Source organism: Staurois parvus, unplaced genomic scaffold (genome assembly GCF_062004578.1).
Source record: "Staurois parvus isolate SC_StPar_1 unplaced genomic scaffold, SC_StPar_1.0 ptg000227l, whole genome shotgun sequence".
In the NCBI taxonomy this organism is placed as follows: domain Eukaryota; kingdom Metazoa; phylum Chordata; class Amphibia; order Anura; family Ranidae; genus Staurois; species Staurois parvus.
The window spans coordinates 4,575,747-4,598,187 of NW_028318023.1; the positions used below are offsets into that span (position 1 = coordinate 4,575,747).

The 22,441-nt window shown below is 40.9% G+C and overlaps 1 protein-coding gene across 3 annotated transcripts in view; it reads right to left on the minus strand.

The window, feature by feature from the left end:
- Window positions 1-22,441, minus strand: part of ADAMTS3 (ADAM metallopeptidase with thrombospondin type 1 motif 3) — a 305,366-nt gene that overhangs the window by 81,145 nt on the left and 201,780 nt on the right. Inside the window, exons 14-17 of one of the 3 annotated variants that reach the window (XM_089679600.1) lie at window positions 15,936-16,069; window positions 15,119-15,242; window positions 7,326-7,409; window positions 6,670-6,750 (exon numbers count right to left, since the gene is read on the minus strand). In XM_089679600.1, the coding sequence (XP_089535726.1) occupies window positions 6,670-6,750; window positions 7,326-7,409; window positions 15,119-15,242; window positions 15,936-16,069 (423 nt within the window). The remainder of the gene's footprint in view (window positions 1-6,669; window positions 6,751-7,325; window positions 7,410-15,118; window positions 15,243-15,935; window positions 16,070-22,441) is intronic. The other 2 variants (XM_089679599.1, XM_089679598.1) reach the window with 2 other exon arrangements.

Here is a 22,441-nt window from a genome sequence, read left to right on the forward strand (position 1 = left end):
ATGACTATTGTTGGCTTAGTAAACTAATGTATCAGTTTTAAAAGGAATCCATCAAAGAGCAAAATATCTGTGCAAGAAGGCAAAAATGGAAGCTGATATTCTAAGACCCCTCAGCCAAATACTAGTTCCTTGGCAGTGAAGCTAAACATATTTCCTTTAAGTGACAACATCACCACTGCCATCTAAGCTATTATTATGTAACCTATTAGTAGAGATGAACTGAACTGGACTGAACTTTGGCTGTTTGGGTGTTCAAACAAATGCCCAATCTTCAGTTTGTTCGACAGTAGCCAAAAATCATATAGAGCATTTTTTCTTGCAATTCTATATAGAACAGCTTCCCACTGTCACTGGTTCCTAAGAAAGCCAAGAGTGCATGTGCCCACAGCATCCCTAGAAACCACTGACATCATGGAGAATCTCTGCCCCTTTCAAGCAAAGGAGCAGGGATAGCAGTGATATTACTACTCAAATATGGCCATTTTGGTCAATGATGCTACTGCTATTCCCACCCTTACCCAACCCTTACATAATTGATGACAGCTCAAGAAGCTCTCATTCAATTAGGTGTGCTGTTGGTATTGGTCATGTTCACTTGGTCATCCATTTTATTTTTTGGTGAGTCAGTGAGTGGCAGGCATTGTGACTGAGGATTTATTCACAATCACATTTTGGGGGAATTTTTATTTTTTTAATAACGAATTTGTCAAATGTTTGGGTGTTCTTTTTTCTAGGTTACAACTTTTTTGTGAATACGTAGGCGTACTATGTGGGGGTGGAATCTGCCCCCTCCCCTATTATTAAAGAGGGCTTCCAGAATTCAAGCAAGCTCCCTGTCTGCAGACCCCCACAGCCACCAGCCAGTGTTGTGGGGATGAGGCCCTTGTCCTCATCAACATGGGGCAAGGTGCTTTGCTAGAGGGATCCCCCTAGAAAGGCACCCCCCATGTTGAGGGTCTGTGGCTTGGCATAGTTCAGAAAGGGGGACGCATACCCATCTTCCTCCTTTCCTGGTTAGTCAGGCTGCATGCTTGAATTAGAGGCATGGTATAGATTTTAAGGAACCTCACACATTTTGTTTTTTTTCTTTTTTTGTGTGTGTGAGGTACCCCTTTAAAATCCATACCAGACTCAAAGGGGGAGAAAATAATACAGTTTAAACTACTGGCAAATTACATTATTTGCTGGACTAAAGGTCCCCCAAAATACATAGCAGACTCTTGCAGGGGTATGTGTGAAAGATTTTTGTTTTTTTAGCTAAATAGGTTGTCATTGAAATGTTATTTCACAGGTATTTTAAAACTATTTTGTAAATTTCAGTGCTGCTGCAGCATGTTTTGTACATTACAGAGATGTGCCCCTTCACAGGCAGGATTATGACACCCGTCACAGACATATTATTTAAAGGAAATGGACATGTTTAACATTTCACTTTAAGCGTTTAAAAATGTACTGTTCCTAGCTGAATGGAATTTTTAATGTATTTTCTTTGCATTGGTACATGTTCCCCAGGGCAGTGTCCTTGCCTATTAGTCCAGAAAATGGGCATTTTTAATTTGACAGAATTGTCTTCCATTGATTTCAATAGGGTTCGGGTTAGGCATCTGAATTTTTTTTAAATTCGTCAAACCCTTCTGAAACCAAACCCAGGGCAGTTCGGCTCATTAGTAGTCGCAAACATGTGCCAAGCATTGCTTGCAGCTGCGTCATGACCCAATTGACTTGAATGGGTGAGTTTTAAAGGCTGTTCTGCCTGTCTGGACATGTCACATTAAATTTACCATGGCCAAGATGCACGACATCATGGCTGAAGCATGTAAATGGATCCGCGTGGCAGTATGGTAGGCTTTAGGTGGGTGAACCATGGCTCAACTGCTCCCTGACCACCTTTGTCTCAATGAATTGCAGGCATAGGTTTCTAAGGAGGTAAGGTTTTTGGGGGCTGTTTCAGTTGAGGCTGAACTCCTGTCTTTTCTTTTTTTAATCTATGTAAGAGTTCAAAAGGCAAGTCCATCCAAAATGTATTCCTGAGCTTTGGGCGTACCCAGCATGTCTGGTGAGAAGTAAGTCAGCTTTCACAAAAATCCTCACCTTTAGTATCTTCCACATAAAGTAACATGACATAAAAAATGAGATAAGTTATGTAGAGACAGGATAGGAGGAGGAAGAATCAGATTGGAAGGGGAAAACTCAACATGCTGGTGTCAGATCCACTGGAGTAAGAAGGAAACGTTAAAAATAAAATCCAACATAGACTTATCAGTGGCTAAGTGAGCCTAACAGTGCAATAGGTGCAAATGCCTGTGAGAGGGATAAGACCAGACTTCAGCAATAGATAAGAGTTGTTACCAGGCTCAGAAATGATATGATGGGGCCACAATGCCTATCATCCCTGAGAAATACACAAGACCACGCATGTTACAGTCAAGTAGCTGCATGAACACAAGAAGTGATGTGATTGAGGTGATTTTGCAGGAAAAAAATATGCATTTATTTATTTTTCTTTCGTCAGAGCTTGCAGAGCATTACATCCACGATCAATTCAGTGTCAGGCTCCTGCAAAATCTTCCTCCATACGGGCTTTCAGTTAGAAAGCTGGAAGAAGTGTCAATGGACTACTAGTGTGCTGATTATCGCACTCGTATTCCATTGATACCTACAAGTCCATCTGTCATGGAGGTGGACAAGACTTGTAGTTTATTTAGTACACCACAGATCCTCAAATAACGTGCAAAGGTTTTTTATTATAGAATGATCACATCACAGCAGAGAAGTGCAATGTTTCAAAGCCATGCAGGACCCCTTCCTCAGGCATATGACATCACATGCCTGATAAAGGGGTCCTACACATCTCTAAAACCTTGCACTACTTTGCTGTGATGTGATCATTCTTCGCTAAAAACATTTGTATGTAATTTGGAGATCTGTGGTGTGTTGGAAAATATATTCACTGATCTAGGATGCTTCCAGTCTCCAGCTGGTTGTTGATACAGCTTGTGATATCCTTAAGCCTATTCCAGGAATGTGGGCGGTGGGAATATTGACATTTGCACTTTATTCATTCACAGATCTCTGAATGACGTGGCCCAGCTACGCTGATTTTAAAAGCAATAGCATCTTTAGAGGAGAAGGGCCCTGAATATGGGTGTAACATACAGTATAACATGTTCTAATGGTGAACTTAGCATTTAAAGATGAACTCTGGGGGAAAGTTAATACATGTTGAAAATTCCTGCACAGAAAAAATCTACACATGATACTAATGTTGTGGTGTGAACAGGGCACATAGAAAACTCAGGCAGAATAACTCACTTCTCTGCACATGGTGTGAACAAGGCCTTATGAAATATGAACAAAGCATATCCCTCTATAGTGTGTACTTGTCTCAATTAAGAGCACTGTTCCTGTGTGATGTGTGAACGGGGGGTGTGTCTCTGCCCTCCAATCAGCTCTCAGAGCTCTTCTCACTGAGGTCTACAGTGTGTAATGTCAGCTCTCCACATCCTGTTTTCTGACAGCTCAGATAAGCTTTATAAATTCTGGACTTTGAACATATGTAAAGAAGAGAAGACTGCAGATAAAAAGATATAACGTATGTAGATGGATTTCTTCAATCTCTGTGTATCACCTGAGGCTAGTCACTTCACTGGGTTTATGTAAGGGTGTACAACCACTTTAACTACTTCCCACCTGGCCATTGTACAAGGACAAGTGCCATTCTGACAGGATGTACCCATACACCCTGTCAGAACATGGGGCCGCACAGATGCATGATCCCATGATGGCTGTGTCCCTCAGACACAGCTCATCACAGATCAGACCATTGGCACTCTGATTGGCCCTCCCGATCATGTGATGGTGGTGTCCAATCACAGCCATCATACAATGTAAACAGAGGTACATGACTCTGTATTAGTTCTGCTTCTGAGCTCAGTGAGAGCTCAGTGATGAGGGGTAGAGAGGATCACTGCAACCTGTCAGCAATCTGTGTGTAGCTGATTTTACTGTGCATACATACAGATTACACAGAGTGCAGCCATCCCACACCAGTGCACCAAGCACCATCCGTCCCTTGTCCAAGCGCACATCAACATCTGTCACAGTGTACCACTGCACAAAAATTTCTGTCACAGTGTACCAATGCCCCATCAACATCTGTTACAGTGTACCAATACACAAAAACATCTGTCACAGTGTACCTATGCACAAAAACATCTGTCACAGTGTACCAGTGTCCCATCAACATCTGCAATAGTGTCCCATTGCAACATCAACATTTGTCAATGGCCCCATTGGAACATCAACATCTGTCAGTGTCCCTAGTGGATCATCAACATCTGTCACAGTGTACAAGTGCACAAAAACATCTGTCAGTGTAGCAGTGTCCAATCAACTTCTGTCACAGTGTATCAGTGCACAAAACATCTGTCACAGTGTACCAGTGTCCCAAAAACATCTGCTACAGTGTACTGATACACAAAAACATCTGTCACAGTGTACCAGTGCACATCAATATCTGAAATAGTGTTCCATTGCAACAACAACATCTGTCAGTGTCCCACTGCAAACAACATGTGGTGGTGTCCCTAAAGGACCATCCACATCTCTCAACATCCCTAGTGGACTTTCAATATCTGTCACTGTGTACCAGTGCACAAAAACATCTGTCACAGTGTACCAGTGTACCATCAACATCTTTTACAGTGTACCAATGCACATCAACAACTGCAATAGTGTTTCATTGCAACATCTGTCAGTGTCTCATTGCAACATCAACATCTGTTGGTGTCCCTAGTGGATCATTAACATCTGTCAGTGTCCCCAGTGGACCGTCAACATTTGTCACTGTGTACCAGTGCACAAAAACATCTGTCAGTGTACCAGTGTCCCATCAACATCTGTCACAGTGTACAAACTTGAGGATGGCACTGTGCAGGTTAATGTATAACTTTTGTCTGTAGTCTAAGAACTGACACTAAGCATGAAGAAGCTACACATCCCACAATCCCTGGATCTCTCTAGTGCTAGTGCTCTTTAGGTGAGAGCTATTTAGTAAATAGATTTTACACAGACCAAACAGACAGAGCAAATAACACCAGCATGCAAGAGACCACAATGCAATCTTTCATAAAATTTGCACTCCCACATTTTTTGTGCAACACAGAAGAAATGGTGAGGCATGAATTGTGACTGAGAACAATAAGTTACCTGACCCTTTAGCAAATATGGACAAGCTAAATGAATGAATGCATGGGCATAGGGTAACGATCAGCCAAGGCTCTATAAACTGCAGTCACAACATGTGAGCTTATCATTACAAGGTAAAGCTTACAACACAAAGATAACTTTACCAATACCTAGTTGGAACAACAAAAACATTTAAAAATGCACAATGCCTTTAAATTCATGTTTGATTACTGTACAGATGTGGAAAAAATACACAAAGTGGACCAAGTCTGCAAACAAGTATACATATGCTTCCTGTATTAAGACTATATTTTTTAGCCTGGAGTTTGACTTTGAGTTTAAGAATCCTGCATGTTATTAAATCCACTTATGTCCAATAAAAAATACAATCTAACAGTTCTGTTTTCAATGGCCCCTTCATCCTAAATAGTATCTTTCTGCTCTGAGAAGATGTTGGCAATTTAAAATACCATAATATACTTTACATCGCTTTAAAAGTTTAATGGAGATGCTTCCAGCTATGTTTCCAGGTCTGAGTGCCTGAATTTCAAAGCCATTGATTTTATCTTACACTATGGAAAACGAGATAGAAGGAATGATACTCCTCCAGCTGCTGAAGACAGAGGGGTTGATTTACTAAATGGAAGTATACTGTTCACTGCAAGTGCAGATGCTTTACATCCGAGGGGAAGCTCTAAAATGAGGCAAAGCTCTGCTAATTTCTTTCATCCACTCATGTGCAAACACAAATACTGTTTTTTCTTTTCCTTGCATGTTCCCCTCAGATCTAGAGAAACTGCACTTGCAGTACACTTGCAGTGCGTTTCCAAGTGCACTTGGTGTGCACAGCCTATTTGCCTTTGGTAAATCAGCCCCAGAGTTTGCTACATTTACTAAGGCTGTAAAGAGAAAATTTGGTGCAGTGCTGCATAGAAACCAATCAGCTTCTAGGTTTTATTGCCAAAGCCTAACTGAACAAGCTGAAGTTGGAAGCTAATTAGCTACCATGCACAGATGCACCAGATTCTGAGTGCACCAGTTTTAGTAAATCTCTCCCAGTGAGTCTATGTAGTCTAAGGTAAAAGTAGATTGAAACTCTGATGGAGTGATCTTGCTAAAACCATCTCAGAGTGATAGGAAACCATCAAGCTTTAGACTTTGTCCACAGTATAAAGTTTTCATTGCAATTACCAATTAAATACAAATTTAGAAAATTGGCGATTAACTACTGTCACATAAATTACTAAGCTATCTTCTTCAGCAGCTCAAGCATTAAATGTTTAGGAAGAACATGCAAATGCATAGAAATACATTATCTACCAGTCTTTGCAAAGCAGGGCTATGTGTCAACTGACACTGTTGTTGCTGCCAAGTGGGTTCATCGACGTAAAATGCTCCGTCAACTTTGTGTAGCATTTTTCAGAAGCAGTTTCCTTGTACATTTTTAGGAACTGGGCCAAGCTCCCCAAGTAAAACACTTACCAAGAATATGAGGGGAAGCCTCGTCTTCTTGGATAAACACATGTCTAGCACCAGGGGGGATGTCAAACATCTTAAGATATCCTACACATGCGTTGTGTTCAAGCAGAGGGAAACAAAACAAAAACAGCAGAGGTTAGTATAGCCTTATGTAAAAAAGCCCAATCAACCGGACCCTCCTGGAGCTATGAAAGAATAAATTATAATTAGCTGCATAAATGCATGTTAATGATTTTATTTTCCCTTAAGGAAAAAATGAGGGCGTCTGTTTTTTTCCATGACTACATGGAAAAATAACAGTGTGAGACAAAACATTGATTTTTCTTATGTTACGATGGAAAATGCTGGTAATTCCAAATCAGTATACAGTATTTAAATGATAGTGTTATCATGGACATAAGAAAAAAGAACATTCTGGCCTTTATTTAATAGGAACTTTGCAAACAGCAAAGATGTGCAGTTACATGTACCAATCAGATTACAGCACTATTAGAGTCTGACCGATGAAAGATGGTCTCTGATTAGCTGATCTTAGTACTGCACTTTGCTCTTTGCCTTATTAAACAAAGGGCTTTATCTTTCCTGCAGAGAAGTCTGCTAAACCTACTGGCATGTACAGTCATCATCACAGACTTCCAGCAGTCTGTGATGCCACTTACCCACTGTATTTTTTGACCCTCTTGATTCAGTAAGGGAGATGTTTCGAGCTCCCTTAGGTAATGTGAATGCTCCTCTTGTTTTCCCTAAATAGATCATTTTTAGTTAATCCACTGAAAAACACATTTTTTTCATTGACTTCTCTAATATTTATGAAATAATGTTCGAATGCTAGAAGGCTTTGTATATATATGGGGATATGTATCAAATCTCAGAATCTTTTTTTTTTTCTTTTTTTTAACCAAAGTCTCTTTCATGCAGGTGAACAGTCAGGCAAGTTGCAAAAAGAAACAGTGTGAATTTTCTTTAGGAGCTGCTTAGTTCTACCCAAGACATTTGTTTATTTTGAAAACAGTGGGGTAAGGTTTACACCTCGGCATGGTATATACAGCTTTCACGATGAGTTACCCCTAACCCTGGCATGGTTATAAGAGACTAGGATCTGTAGGGCATTTTACTGTTGGCAACCCTTGTGGGTCTTAACCTAGGAACATTCAGCACATTAGGTATCAGATCAAGGTAAATGTATTAAAATTAACCTGTCACAGCTATGTGGAAATGGGAGATTTTTTACCCTGAAAGTGCAAAAGAGCTGTAAAGTTTCAAAACATGTTCCACTGCCTCATTACTCCACAGAAAAAGAGTAGAACAAGTTTTAGGGCTCATGCATAAACGTTGCTGAGCCCATTTAGCGTAATTCCTGGTGTACTTACTACAGGCAGCCAAGGAACAGTGTACACCCTGTTGTTAACGTGAATGGCTGTGCACCACTGTACTCATGTATACGGAGGTGCTTTTGTAAACCCTAAAAGAGCATACGTGAGGGTGCAATAAATAGAACACTTTCTATACTTGTATATGCCTCTATGCTGTACTAGTGTTTATGACAGCACCACACATATACACACATTTAGGAGCACATAACCATTGTGTATTTACCACAAGGCAAACAAGGCGTTTGCCTAGGGCGGCATTCTTCAGGGGGGCAGCGCTATCCCCCGAAAGAAGAAAAGGAAGAAGGGACACATGCAGCATGGGGACCAGGTGGGATCTGAGAGATACTGCAGGCTGCTTGATGGTGTATGCAGAGCCTGACTCTTGTTCCTGGGGATGTCCGGAGCTGTGAAGGTGAGTGTCTTATCTCTTGCCAGGGTGGGGGCTGGGGTGTTGTTGATCAATGTCAGGCTCTCTTCATGGGGGAGGGGGGTGCTGGTTGGTGTCAGGGTCTCTCTGTGGGGGGGGGTATCCAATTTTTGTGTTGCCTAGGGCAGCACGAAACCTAAGTACACCACTGCACACAGCCATTCATGTTATGGATACACTGCACTTGGGCTGCCTGGGCATACTAAATACACCAGGAATTATCCGAGTAGGCTCAGCAACCTGTGTGCAAGATCCTTAATTACAGTAAAAATAAAAGATGACTTCTGGACAACCATACACTGGATGCTAAAAACAAAAGTCTTTGAATGAACTAGATACCAACTATATTCTATTATTTTTATGTACTGGAAATATATAAAGATGAATGTGTATGAATGTTCTGAATACAAGACAGTCCCTATTTATAGACAGTGTTCACACATTTGAGTGAATCTCACCACTGCCCACTCTTTTCCACTCAATCAATCCAAAATCGAATCCATTTTAGTTATCTCCTAAACACACTGATGTCATTCTCGTTCATTCTTATTCTGGCCACAGACAAGATATATTTTAAAATTTGTTTAATATTTACATATATGGGTAACAAATTATTAAAAATGAGTCCCTGCCAGCAGCAAAGTCTGGTGAAATACCCGATTAACTGAAAATTGGAAAATATTTATCATTTGACAGTATTTGTTCTAAGTCACACTCAAAAAGCTGGAATTTGAAAAATAAAAAAAGACATTGCTGTCTTTATGTGGTACCCTCTGATCATTACGTGGGTTATACTCCAAAAATAGTTTAGAGTATTGGGAATTCAAAATTTGGATTTTTAACTGGGTCTTTTTCTGCTATGTTCACTTTTTTTTACTAGATTTGCTTTGCTTTTGTTAATTGCTAATCTCCTATTCGCTGCATTTGAGTTATTTTCCCTATATAAAATAATGTAAACAAAACAATAGAAATTAAGAACAAAATCTATAGCAATTCAAATTAATCTAAAAAGCAAGCTACTTTTTTTCTAAAAGTATGTGCAAGCATATTGCTTCAACTTGTTTCAGAGTCTCATGCCCTTGCACACAATTCGAAAGATAGACAAAAATGAAAAACTTTTCAAAGATCACAGCACTTAAAACTGCATACCACCCCCTAGCTAGGCCCCTACACTGAGATATTGGCTGGCTTTTAAACTAAAGAGGCCAACTAATCAGCTTTACAGATTTCTTCATATGGATAGCTACAGACAGTCAAATGTCTCAGTTAGTGCAACAGGACATACAACAAGATGCAAGATAACTTCTGTCTGTTTTAACTGTGCAAAGTGAGCAAACTGTTCCCTAGTTCTAGTCTGAAAAAGGAATGATACGTTTCTGCTTGCAAAAAGAATTTCCAGCTAGTTGAAATGGTCAGAAGGATTTATCATCTAAAAAACTCCACTCTCTTGGCCTCAGAGACTCTGCTCTCTCCTGGTTCTCCTCCTACCTTTCGCAGCGCTCCTTCAGTGTTACCTATAATGCTGCCTCCTCCTCTTCACTCCCTCTTTCTGTAGGGGTCCCTCAAGGTTCTTTGGACCCCTTCTCTTCTCCATCTACACCTCCTCCCTTGGTCACTTGATAAACTCCCATGGCTTTAAGTACCATCTCTGTGCTGATGACACACAAATCTATCTTTCTACCCCTCATCTCACCCCTTCAGTCTCCTCTCGCATCACTAACCTACTAAGTGACATATCGGCATGGATGTCACTCCACTTCCTCAAACTCAATCTTTCCAAAACTGAGCTCTTAGTATTCCCCCAGCCCGTGCCCCCTCCCCTGATTTCTCCATCAAGATCAATAACACAATCATCAGTCCCTCCCCTCATGCCAGGGTACTAGGTGTAATCCTAGACTCCTATCTGTCCTTTCAGCCCCAAATCCAATCACTGTCCAAATCTTGTAGACTTCACCTCCACAACATCTACAAGATACGCCCGTTCCTAACCTCGAAAACCACTAAGCAACTTATCCACTCCCTTGTTATATCTCGCCTTGACTATTGTAACTCATTGGCCTACCTCATCGCAGGCTATCCCCTCTTCAGTCTATCATGAATGCTGCTGCCAGAATCATCCACCTTACTAACCGTTCTGTATCTGCCACCCCTCTCTGCCAATCCCTCCACTGGCTTCCCATTTCCGATCGGATAAAATTCAAAACACTAACAATAATGCATAAAGCCATTTATAACTCTGCCCCAAATTACATCACCGATCTTGTCTCTAAATATCACCCAAACCATACTCTCCGCTCCTCGCAAGACCTCCTACTCTCTAGCTCCCTTGTCTCCTCCTCCCATGCTCATCTCCAGGACTTCTCCGGAGCTTCCCCCATCCTCTGGAACTCTCTACCCCAATTTATCAGACTATCGCCTACTCTGCTCACTTTTAGGCGATCTCTGAAAACCTATCTCTTCAGGGAAGCCTACCCTGCCTTCAGCTAATACTGGAATCTTCTACTCTTCCAACCAGTCTATCCCCCACAGTTACTACCTTTTGTACCACTAGCCCCTCCTTCCTAGATTGTAAGCGCCAAGGAGCAGGGCCCTCAAATCCCTCTTGTATTAAACTTTATTGTTGCTCTATTGTCTCCCGTTATATTGTGAAGCGCTGAGCAAACTGTTGGCGCTATTTAAATCCTGTATAATAATAATAATCTTCGCTAAGAGAACCTAGGCATGGCCCAATCTTTACCCAAATTTCCATAAATCATGCTTGAATCTAGCAAAATGTGCAAAAAGCCTAAGTAGTAGATTCTAGTGGTAATATTTATAGAAAAAGGAATGATATGTTTCTGCTTGTGAAGAAAATTTCCAGCAAGTTGAAATCGTCAGAAGGATTTATCATCTTCGCTAAGAGAACCTAGGCATGGCCTGATCTTTACGCAAATTTCCATAAACCATGCCTGAATCTGGCAAAATGTGCAAAAAGCCTAAGTAGTAGATTCTAGTGCTAATGTTTTTCAGCAAAGATATGTTAAACTTCGGTGCAGGAAAAAAGTGAATACACAAGAAATGTAAACATTGGAGAAAGTTAGTGTAAGACTTACAGGTAGGGGTAGTGTTGGTATAATTGGTTGTGTGAGGACCAGTGCTAGAATTACATGGAGGTTTAGTTTAAGGGTTACAGGGAGAGGTAGTGTTTGGGTTGCATGTGGTGTTATAGTGAGGGTTAGATTAGGGGTACAGGGGGAGTTAGTGTTGGGGTTACGGTTAGTGTTATAGTGAGAGTTAGGCTAGGGTTACAGGGAGAGTTGTTGATGGGGTTACAGATAGTGCCACAGTGAGGGCTAGGTTAGGGTTACTGGGAGAGTTGTTGATGGGGTTACAGCTAGTGTTATAGTGAGGGTTAGGTTAGGGTTACAGGGCGAGTTGTTGATGGGGTTACAGGTAGTGTTATAATGAGGGTTAGGTTAGGGTTACAGGGAGAGTTGTTGATGGGGTTACAGGTAGTGTTATAATGAGGGTTAGGTTAGGGTTACAGGGAGAGTTGTTGATGGGGTTACAGGTAGTGTTATAATGAGGGTTAGGTTAGGGTTACAGGGAGAGTTGTTGATGGGGTTACAGGTAGTGCCATAGTGAGGGCTAGGTTAGGGTTACTGGGAGAGTTAGAGTTGGGGTTACAGGGAAGATTAGTATGTGAGTTAGTGTTAGAGGTACAGTGAGGGTTAGTGTTAGAGTTACAGTTAGTGTTATAGTGAGGGTTAGGTTAGGGTTACAGGGAGAGTTGTTGATGGGATTACAGGTAGTGCTATAGTGAGGGTTAGGTAAGGGTTATAGGGAGATTTGTTGATGGGGTTACAAGTAGTGTTATGATGGTTAGGTTAGGGATACAGGGAGAGATGTTGATGGGGTTACAGGTAGTGCCATAGTGAGTGCTAGGTTAGGGTTACAGGGAGAGATGTTGATGGGATTACAGGTAGTGCTATAGTGAGGGTTAGGTAAAGGTTATGGGGAGATTTGTTGATGGGGTTACAGGTAGTGTTATAATGAGGGTAAGGTTAGGGATACAGGGAGAGATGTTGATGGGGTTACAGGTAGTGCCATAGTAAGTGCTAGGTTAGGGTTACAGGGAGAGTTAGAGTTGGGGATACAAGGAAGATTAGATTGTGAGTTAATGTTAGAGATACAAGGAGGGTTAATGTTCGAGTTACAGTTAGTGTTATAGTGAGGGTTAGGTTGGGATTACAGGGATAATTGGTGTTGGGGTTACAAAGAGGATTAGTATGTGAGTTAGTGTTAGAGTTACAGAGAGGGTTAGTGTTAGAGTTACAGTGAAGTGCTAGCGAGTCCCAAGGAAAGCTTAGTATTAGGATTTTAGGGAGGGTTAGTGTAAGGGTTACAAGGAAGACTTAATGTGAGGGTTAGTGTTAGGATTTCAGGGAAAGCTATTGTTGGGGCTACAGGTAGTGGTATTATAAAGGTTAGTGTTAAGGTTACAGAAAGGATTAGCATGTGAGTTAGTGTAAGAGTTACAGGGAGGGTTAGTGTTTTCATTTACAATGACATGATAGCGATAGAGTCACAAGGGAAGCTTAGTCTTAGGATAATAGAGAGAATTAGTGTAAGGGTTACAAAGAAGATAAAATATGAGGGTTAGTGTTAGGATTTCAGGGAAAGCTATTATTGGGGTTATAGGTAATGTTATTGTGAGGGTTAGTGTTAGGATTACATGGAGGATTAGTATGTAAGTGTTAGAGTTACAGGAAAAGTTAGCACTCAGGTTACAGTGGAGAGTTAGTGTTAGGGTTACAGAAAAGTGTTACAGTGAGGGTTAGTGTCAGGAATACAGTGAGGGCCAGTGTTGGGGTTACATTTAGTGTTATTGTGAGGGTTAATGTTAGGTTTACAATGAGGGTTAGGGTTAGTGTTAGTATTATAGTGAGGATTATTGTGAAACAGGTCATAGAGCAAGGTGCCAAAAACCACCAACACTGGCATTTGCATTGAATGCTATTGTATCAATGAAAGGCACATAAAGTTCTACCTTATAATGAGACAGTTCTTATGTGAGCCAAACATCAACATCTCATGTGTGCATATTAGCACACTTGTGTATCCAAACAGCTGCTGGCAGCCATGGGAGCATGCATGATGGTTGTATACTAAGCAGAATAATGTTTTCCTTTTCAGACATTATACATGTGCAGATTTAAAACTGTGCTTTCAAAACTATGAGCAGAGTGGCATTGTTCAATAGATGCAAGGTCCACTTCAACTGAAAACGATGACAGACTGTTAACAAGTAGTACATTCCACCCACAGCATCCTAACTCAAACCTGATTTCTGACCACACTATCTCTGGAACCTACATTTAAAATAGTGAACATAGCATTGAAAACCACTAATTCCTAAATTAGCCCAAGCTCCATTTGATACATATCTCCATGGCATTTTGGATGCATTACTATGCATTTTGAATGCCTTTAGCATGTTTGAATAAAACCATTACAAATGTAGAACTAAACTATGTGTGTAATAAAGTAGAGTAATAGTCAATGAAATAATGTAAATGATTAGAGGATACTTGCAAATTTCATTTTCCAGTAACTTGATTTCTTTTTGGCACCGCTTGCTTAATTGTTTCCCTGTTGAAAGAGGCCATTAAACTGTTTAATGACTGTTTTGCCAGTACAGATAATACTCTGCAACTTTATGGATTGACAGGGGTATATTATTTGATGTCAATGACAATATTACATTAAAGATCACAATATTTAAAGTGAATGTCTGGGGCAAAATAAATAAATAAAAACATATCCCATATATATCTGCAATACATGCACATTTCCCCATTTGTTGTCTCTTTATAACTGCTATGAATGCAGAAAAATACTTGTTGATCATGGCAGAAATCCAATGGGAAATCAAGCCAAGTGGGTAACATTGAATGGGACCTTAGTGCAGCAAAAGCACAATTACCTGTTCATTACAGGAACCTAGGGGATCACTGGATTTCTGACAGATCAACAGGTACGTTTCTGTACTTGCACCATTTTAAGGGAGACAAAACATCAGGGAAAGTATATGTATTGCACAGGTGTATTTTTTTTGTTGTTATTTTGCTCAGACAAAGCTTTTAAAACTAAAAACATGACCAAAAGCATAATTCAGTTGATAAATAAGGCGGCTTATATAACAGGAAAACACTAATAACCATTCAGAGCTTCCTGGGGGTGAAAATGTATACAATTCTTTCCACCTTGCTTCTTTTCCACCAGTCATCACAACCACTTCTGGGTGATCACCTTGCTCTAACCATGGTAGAGTCCAACTAAAATGCAGGCTGATAGGAAGCTCAAATAGCATGGATAGGTCTTGGTATCCATTTAGTGACCTTCATTTTAGTTACCTTCATGAGTCATTTTACCAAACTCTATCAAAATAAGAATGAATGACTGACAAACACAGCCCCTTTTAGAGTTACGTTGAATGTTAGAATGCATAAAACAACTTCCTCTGTTGTAAATGCAGAGGTAACTGTCATTTTTTACAGACAACAGAGCTGTAAAAAACAAAAGTTGCCTTTTTTTGTTGACCATTGGCTTGCTCTATCATATTAGTCATATTTTAGCAATATAGTACATGTGATACAAGTCTGGAATGTACCTGACTTCTTTGGTGTTCTTGTAAATGTTCCCTTCACAGTCCTGCAGTGAGAGTTATCTCCTCCACACACCCCACACTTATCTTCTATTTTATTGGATCCAATTTCCTTGTCACAGCCAACTTTCTGCAATATAGGAAAAGATTGAGCAAAGCAGAATGACTAATACATCATAATAAATTGGAATGTATTTAGATATCTTCACTCATTTACATATCCAAAAGTTTGGTATATTACCTTAGAATGGGAGAGAGAAAAAAAACAGTAAAAGGTGTGAAAACTTTGGTTGTGACTTCAAGAGTTTTCTATCATGCATCACATAATAATCACATGGTTTTGAATGGTCACAAACAGTGAAAAGAAGATCCAAATAATGCCAAAACTGCCTGTTTACCAATCCACTAGCATTCATTTAAATGGAAAATAGGTCCTTTAGAAGGCTTACTATGCCAGGTCCACATCTCACCTTCAGTAAGCTATTCACTCAAATTGAACAAAAAAACATTTGTCACTTATATAAAGATGAGGAATCACACATCCTTATGGGTGTTCTGGTCTTCACAACATAATTGTCATTATGTTATGTCAACAGTAAAATATCACATTTAATGAAAATGGAACAACTGAGGCAGAAAAAATATCTCTGACACGCATGGCTAACATAATATTTCAAACACAGGGGAGAAGGAATGTAATTTTGCAGCACACAATAATAAAACAGAATTAGTTTATCAGTAACTGCATATCAAAATAACATCAGGGGCAGCTTTCTGAATGTCGTATTACAAGTCCAGTGTAAATAAATGCAGGAATACTTACAACACACTCCCCTCTCACACATATGCTATATGGATCCTTGTAGGAGCAGCGGGTTCCATCATGTGCAAGTTGCTTCATTGATGCAATATCTCCTGTCTGTTTGGACTGGCAATAGAGTTGGCATCTTTTATTGGCTGCGAGATACACAAATTAGTAAAAATTACATGAAAAACTAATAGTAAGGAGAGTTTTAGATTCATAAACTATTTATCTACAAAAAAAAAAGAGAATTAAGAAAATTTACTACCAAAACTATAGTGTAAAACTTTTAAAAATAGGTAAATGACAAAAACATCAGATAGTGAAAATAACTTTTAGTCTTATTAAAGAGAGTGCTAACAAAATACTTCTTGCACTGGTCAGAGTAAACTCCAATTGAAGACTATTGATTACTGAACCTAAAGTGGCTGTAATCCATTACATATACCCAGTAAAGTGATTAGCCTCACTTGATATAAAAAAAAATTAAACAAATCCTCCTACTTATCTACCTGTCTAGACGTACCTGTCTGTTTGAAGCCCTCTCTAATCTACATCCTCCTAACACATGCAAAGTCTTTTTCTGAGCAGTAGAAGGCAGGGGGCAGGGATCTGATGTCACACATGCTGCAAAGCTAGAGCACAGAGCTCAGTGAAACCTGAGTGGAGGGAATGAACACACCCTCTCTAACAGGCTCACAGGGAAAAAGACACAGCTGAGGCGTCCCTGAAGAGATACATTTTCTAAAGGCAGGCAGAGTAGGACATAGCAAGACAGATTAAGGTACAGAGTTGCAGAGCATGGGACAGGCTCTGGATTAGTCCTGGAGACCAGTATGGGAGGAGAAGACAAGAGAGCCTGAGAGCAGGAGGTCTTGGTAGGAGTGGAGAGGACAATTTGGGTGATATTTGGAGACAAGATTGGTGATGTAGCTTGGGGAAGTTTTGTGGATGGCTATTGTATTGCTTGACAAATGAAAGTCAGTAGAGGGTTTGGTAGAGAGGGGTGGCAGACACTGAGAGGTTGATAAGGTAGATCAGTCTGGTAGCAGCATTCATGATAGACTAAAGAGGGGAAGAGGGAGCCTATGGAGAAATAGGCTTATGACAAGGGAGTTGCAATAGTCAAGGTGAGAGATAACAAAGGAGTGAATGAGTAGCTTGGTGGTTTCATTAATTAAGAGGCAAATTTTAGAGATGTTATGGAGATGAAGTCTACAGGTTTTTGATAGTGATTGGATTTGGGGCTGATAGGTTGTATACAGATCAGAGTCTAGGATTACACCTAGTACCCAAGCATGAGGGGAGGGACTGAAAGTTGTATTATTTATCTTGATTTTAGTTTAAGGAAGTGATGTCACATGTTGATATGTCAGTTAGTAAATTAGCAGTGCAAGAGGACACTGAAGGAGTGAGGTGAGGAGTAGATAGATAGATTTGGGTGTCATTGGCATAGAGATGGTATTGAAACCCCTGGGAGGTTATCAAGAGAGGAAGTGTAGATATAGAGAAGGGGTCCAAGAAAAGAGCCTTGGGGGACCCCTACAGAAAGAGGAAGTCAGGAGGAGGAGATAGAGTTAAAGATAACACTGAAGGAGCACTGTGATAGGTAGGAGGAGAACCAGGAAAGAGAAGAATCTTGGAGGCCAAGGGAGTGAAGTTTATTGAGAAGGAGCGAGTGGTCAACAGTATCAAAGGCCGCAGAGAGGTATAGTACTAAATGCGTGGAGTAGTGGCTGTTGGTTGTATCAGTTAGTAAATCATTTGCAGGTTTTAGTAGGGCAGTTTCTGTGGAGTGCTGCGAATGAAAGCCAGATTGTAAGTGGTCAAGAAGGTTGTTTGCAGTGAGGTAGTTGCTAAGACGGTTGTAGACTAAAAAAAACAGAATATATTGATGGACTTTACTGGTACCAAGGAAAACCAATTATAGCAACAAAAAACTTTTTTTATTACACATTTAAAAAAACATATATCTAGACTGACACCAGTCATTTAAAAAAATATATAGTTATACTCATATACACAGATCAATTCTCATCAAATAGATATTCTTCAATTCCAGTATTCCAAAGAGGTCAACGTGTTTTGCATATGTGATTCTTCAGGGCCTTCATTTAAAATTCACAGGAATATGTAGGTTTTTTTTTTACCACATTTGCAATTCTAAATGAATTCTAAATGCAGGTCCTGAGGAAGCACATATGAAAAATGTGTTGACCTCTTTGGAATACTGGAATTTAAGAATATCTATTTGATTAGGAGAATTGATCTGAGTATATGAGTGATGACCATATATTGTTTTTAAATGACTGTTGTCACTCTGGATATGTGTTTTTTGAAATGTGTAATAAAAAAGTTTTTATTGCTATAATTGGTGTGTTCCTTGGTACCAGTAAAGTCCATCAATATATATTCTGTTTTGTTCTATAAATTTTGGGAAGAGATAGCAAAATGGGAATACGGTTGTAGACTAAGCATTCTAAAAGTATGGCAAGGAGACAGTTGTTAAACCATTCAGGTTGGTGGGGTCCAGTACGGACTTTTTAAGTTTGGGCGTGATCTGGGAATGCTTTAGAGGGGAGGGGAAGGTGCCAGCAGATAGGGAGAGATTGAAGATGTGAGCGAGAAAGCTTAGAATGAAAGAAGAGGGTGACCGTAGTAGTTGTGAAGGATCCAGTGGGCATTTGAAAAAAGTTTGGTAACTTCTTCAGTAGTAGTTGGTCAGTAGTAATTGGTTCAAAAGAGAAAAGTGCTGAATGTGCTGTTTTTAGCAGGCAGACTGGGTAGGGGACAAAGCAGAGAGTTAAAAGTTGAGCAGAGCCACCAAGGACTGGATGACGAGGTAATAAGTTAAGTGACAAAGTAGGTTTTTTGGTAGCATGGAGGCAGAAATTGTACGTTAAGAGGGCAACTTTGTATAGGGTGAAGGCCTGCAGGAATTGGTTTTATGCCACAGTCGCTCAAGAGCATGGCAATGTCTCTTGAAATTGCTGGTGCTAAGGTTGTAAGGTTGTAACGGCCGGGACCCGATTCTGTGTGTAGTTAGAGGAGCAAGTGCATCCAGTGAGGATGAACATGAACTATTGTAGACAGAGGTGGCCAGTCTAGAACAGGACAGGGGAGAGCTTTTGTTATAGAGGTGGTCAGTATCAGAATAGAGAAGAGGGGGGATAACGTGACAAAGGTTTCTAGAAGTAATCATGTGATGTTTGGAGGTATAGGTGGTTGAAGACAAGAACAATGTGAAACTGATGAGGATGTGATCACAGAGAGGAAAGGAATTATTGGTGAGGTTGTCAGGAGTGCAGAGGTGGGAGAATACATTGTCAAAGGTATTAGCATTGCAGTGAGCGGAAGTGTGTGCCCGTTGTGTTAGGTCAAAAGATGAGGTTAAGTTTAGAAGCTGAGATGTATCCAGGCTGTCAACATTAACAGAGATGTTAAAGTCACCAAGAATGATAGTGAGTATTACAGAGGAGAGAAAGTAGGGAAACCAGGCAGAGAAACCATCAAAAAGCTTGATACTGGTAATGGAGGTCGAAAAATCACTGCAGTCTTCAGAAAAATTGGAGAAAACAGACAAATACAGAGGGTTTCAAAAAAGGAGAGGCAGGGTCTTGAGTCCATTGGAGGCCACCATGGGAGAGGGCAGTAGGAGAAGCTGAGTAAGAATCTTGAACTCAGGTTTCAGTAATGGCAAGTATGTTAAAGCAATGTGAGATAAAAAGGTCAGATGTGAACTTGTTACAGTCAGAGCAGGCACATGGGATTGGGGGTTTTTGGAAGCAGAGGAATAGAAATTAAACTAAGTGAGGCTGTTGCCGGAGGAGAATAGTGCCAGATATGGGGGTTGCAGTTGTAAAATGGAGGGTCAGGATTGGGGGAAATGTCCCCAGATATTAGAAAAAGGAGGGTGAGGAAAGCCAGATGGGAGCAGGATGTATATGAGCGCACATACCTAACTGTCCTGGTGTTTAGGTCAACATGTGGTTTCAGAATTTACAGGAGGTGATGGGTGCAGTAATAGGGAGAGGGTAGGAGTGAGGGTGATATATACAGTATAGGCTGTGGGGTGGAGAGGAGGGGTCAATTAAGGACAGAGAACACTAATGGGAGAAGGAGGAGTAGAGGGAGCATTAGATGGAAAAGATAGTGGGAATCAGACTTCACTTCAAGAAATAATTTACAAAATGTTGGTTTGCTTGAAGTCTTTCCAACGTGAAGCAAAGTTTTTCTTGTTGTATTTTCATACTGTTTTAGTTATCCTGCTGCCCTTAGTTAGCCCCAGGAGACCTTTGAGGAAGGACTCTGCAAACTTGGCTTGGTGATCCCCTTCAGCCCCTTCTGGTAAGCCCTGAACTCGGATATTTTTCTGGTGGAGCTGGTTCTTCGCTTCATCCAATTTGACTACAAGAATTGCACTGTGTGTAGCAGACAGTGTAGAGGTAATGCTGGGTGGTGGTATCCTCCGTGGCTGAGATGCGGGATTTTGTCTCGAACAGGTATCCATGGATTTTGTCAAGATCATTGTGATCAAATTGCATTCCTCAGCCAGTTTATCAATTTGGATAAGTAATGAGGAATTACTTTATTCAATAGCGGTAAGGATGATGGTCGTGTTGTCTGCTTGGAATGGCTCAGGAGAAGGAGTAGTCAGATCTGGGTTGTCTGTCACCTCCAATGAACATGGTGCACAGGGCTGAGGCATCAATCTGCTTCTTTCCAGGTGGCAGAGTGGAGGAACATCTCTTGGATGGCATGTGCCAGAGTGTAGCAACAGCCTTCCCAAGGGGTCTGGAGCTGGGCAGAATGATCATTATCAAGGAGGAAGGTAAGGATGGCTCAGAATTCCGGGAGCTCCACAGGCAAGCTTCCACACCATTTTACATTCCAGCTATGCCCTTAGGAAGGACGGATTCTTTAAAGTGATATTAAACGCTCATATTTTTTAAAAGAAATTTAAGCAGCTGATTTAAGCATTTGCTGAATATGTTCTTCAACTTTTAATTTATGTTTTTGTTCCTGTTTAAGCTGGAGCCTTGACTACTGCCAAAAGTCTCCTTTGTCATAGTGGATCCTTTCTCTTGCAACATCTTATGGAGTCGATCTTGGATGCAGGGACTAGAGCTGTGCCTCCCTACAGTGTGTGCATCAATAGAAACACCAAGTCTAAGATGGCAAGACATTTTCCTGCTCCAGCAACGTGCTCACCCTTTCCTTCTCCAAGCAAACAGACTGGCTGGTGACTGCACTGTCCACTGTTAAAGCCTAGTGGAACTAAAGTCTAAATCTAATTTTACACTAACGCATTCTGTGCATTAAGGTAAAAAACACCCCACTTCCTGTTCTATGCCCCAGTCCCTAAAAACACATGACTGGGTCCATGTCAATACTTCAACATTGTCTCCAGACCTAGCAACACTCTCTTCACTTCCTGCTTTCACAGGTGAAACTGTGGGCAGCAGAGTTGTAGGCTCCTGCTGCTGTCAGTCAAACTCTGTTGAGGTGGAAATGGGGCGTGGCTTGCCAGTGCTGCATGTGTCTATGGCTGCACACAACCTGGTTCAGGAGCCCACGTTCATGGTGCCTCCTTAGTACAGAGCTTGCTACAGGAGGCTCCTGGAGGACGGAGAACATGACAGGGCTGGGGAGGGTCTGCAAAAAGAGAAGGAAGCAACCTTTCTGTGCATTATTGTAGCACAGAGCATGTAAGTTTTGCGCTTTTTTCTTTGAAAAAATATAGACTTTAGCATCCCTTAAAAAAAAAACCACAAGTGCCATTACTTACTATTAATCCAAAATGGCCCTTAGAAGATAGGGGTCAGCAGTGCAGAGGACGGGTCAGCAGTGCAGAGGACGGGTTAGCAGGGCAGGGTACAGGAGTCAGCATGGTGGAAGACAGTGGTCAGCAGAGTTGAGGGTCACTGCTGGCAGGGCACTTAAGAGAACTTCTCCTTCCCACACAGCACATAGCTGAGATCAGTATCCCTCCACACAGTGTGTAGCTGAATACTGCAGCTGCCAATCTAATCAGGAAATTTCACAGGTCAGAACTGCAACTCCAGCTAGCTATACATCGTATTGATCGATGCTGTAGGGAATCTGATCTCATCTATGTGTCATATGTGGGGAGATCTGTTGCCTTGTGTGCAGTGCGGGCAGTGCCGGGACAAGGTCATCTATCACTCAAGGTAAAAGTGACAAACTGCACCCCCCCACCAAAAAAACAGCACTCATCAACATGCTCACCCACTAAGCATAAATTCCTTCTGCAACCCCAAATTCTACCCAAACCAAAATGCAAAAAATGCCCATCTTTGCTCCCTAATCCCCTTTCAGCCCAAATCCCCTAATCCCTAACAAATCTTCCATGCCCCAAACATCATCCCTCCTAGCACACATCCACTTTCCTTCTAAATCCCCTTCCTAGTACAAGCCCTCTCCCAAATCCCTCCCCCAGTACAAATCCCCACTCCTAGCATAAATCGTCTCCCCAAACCACCCTTCCTAGTACAAATTTCCCCCAC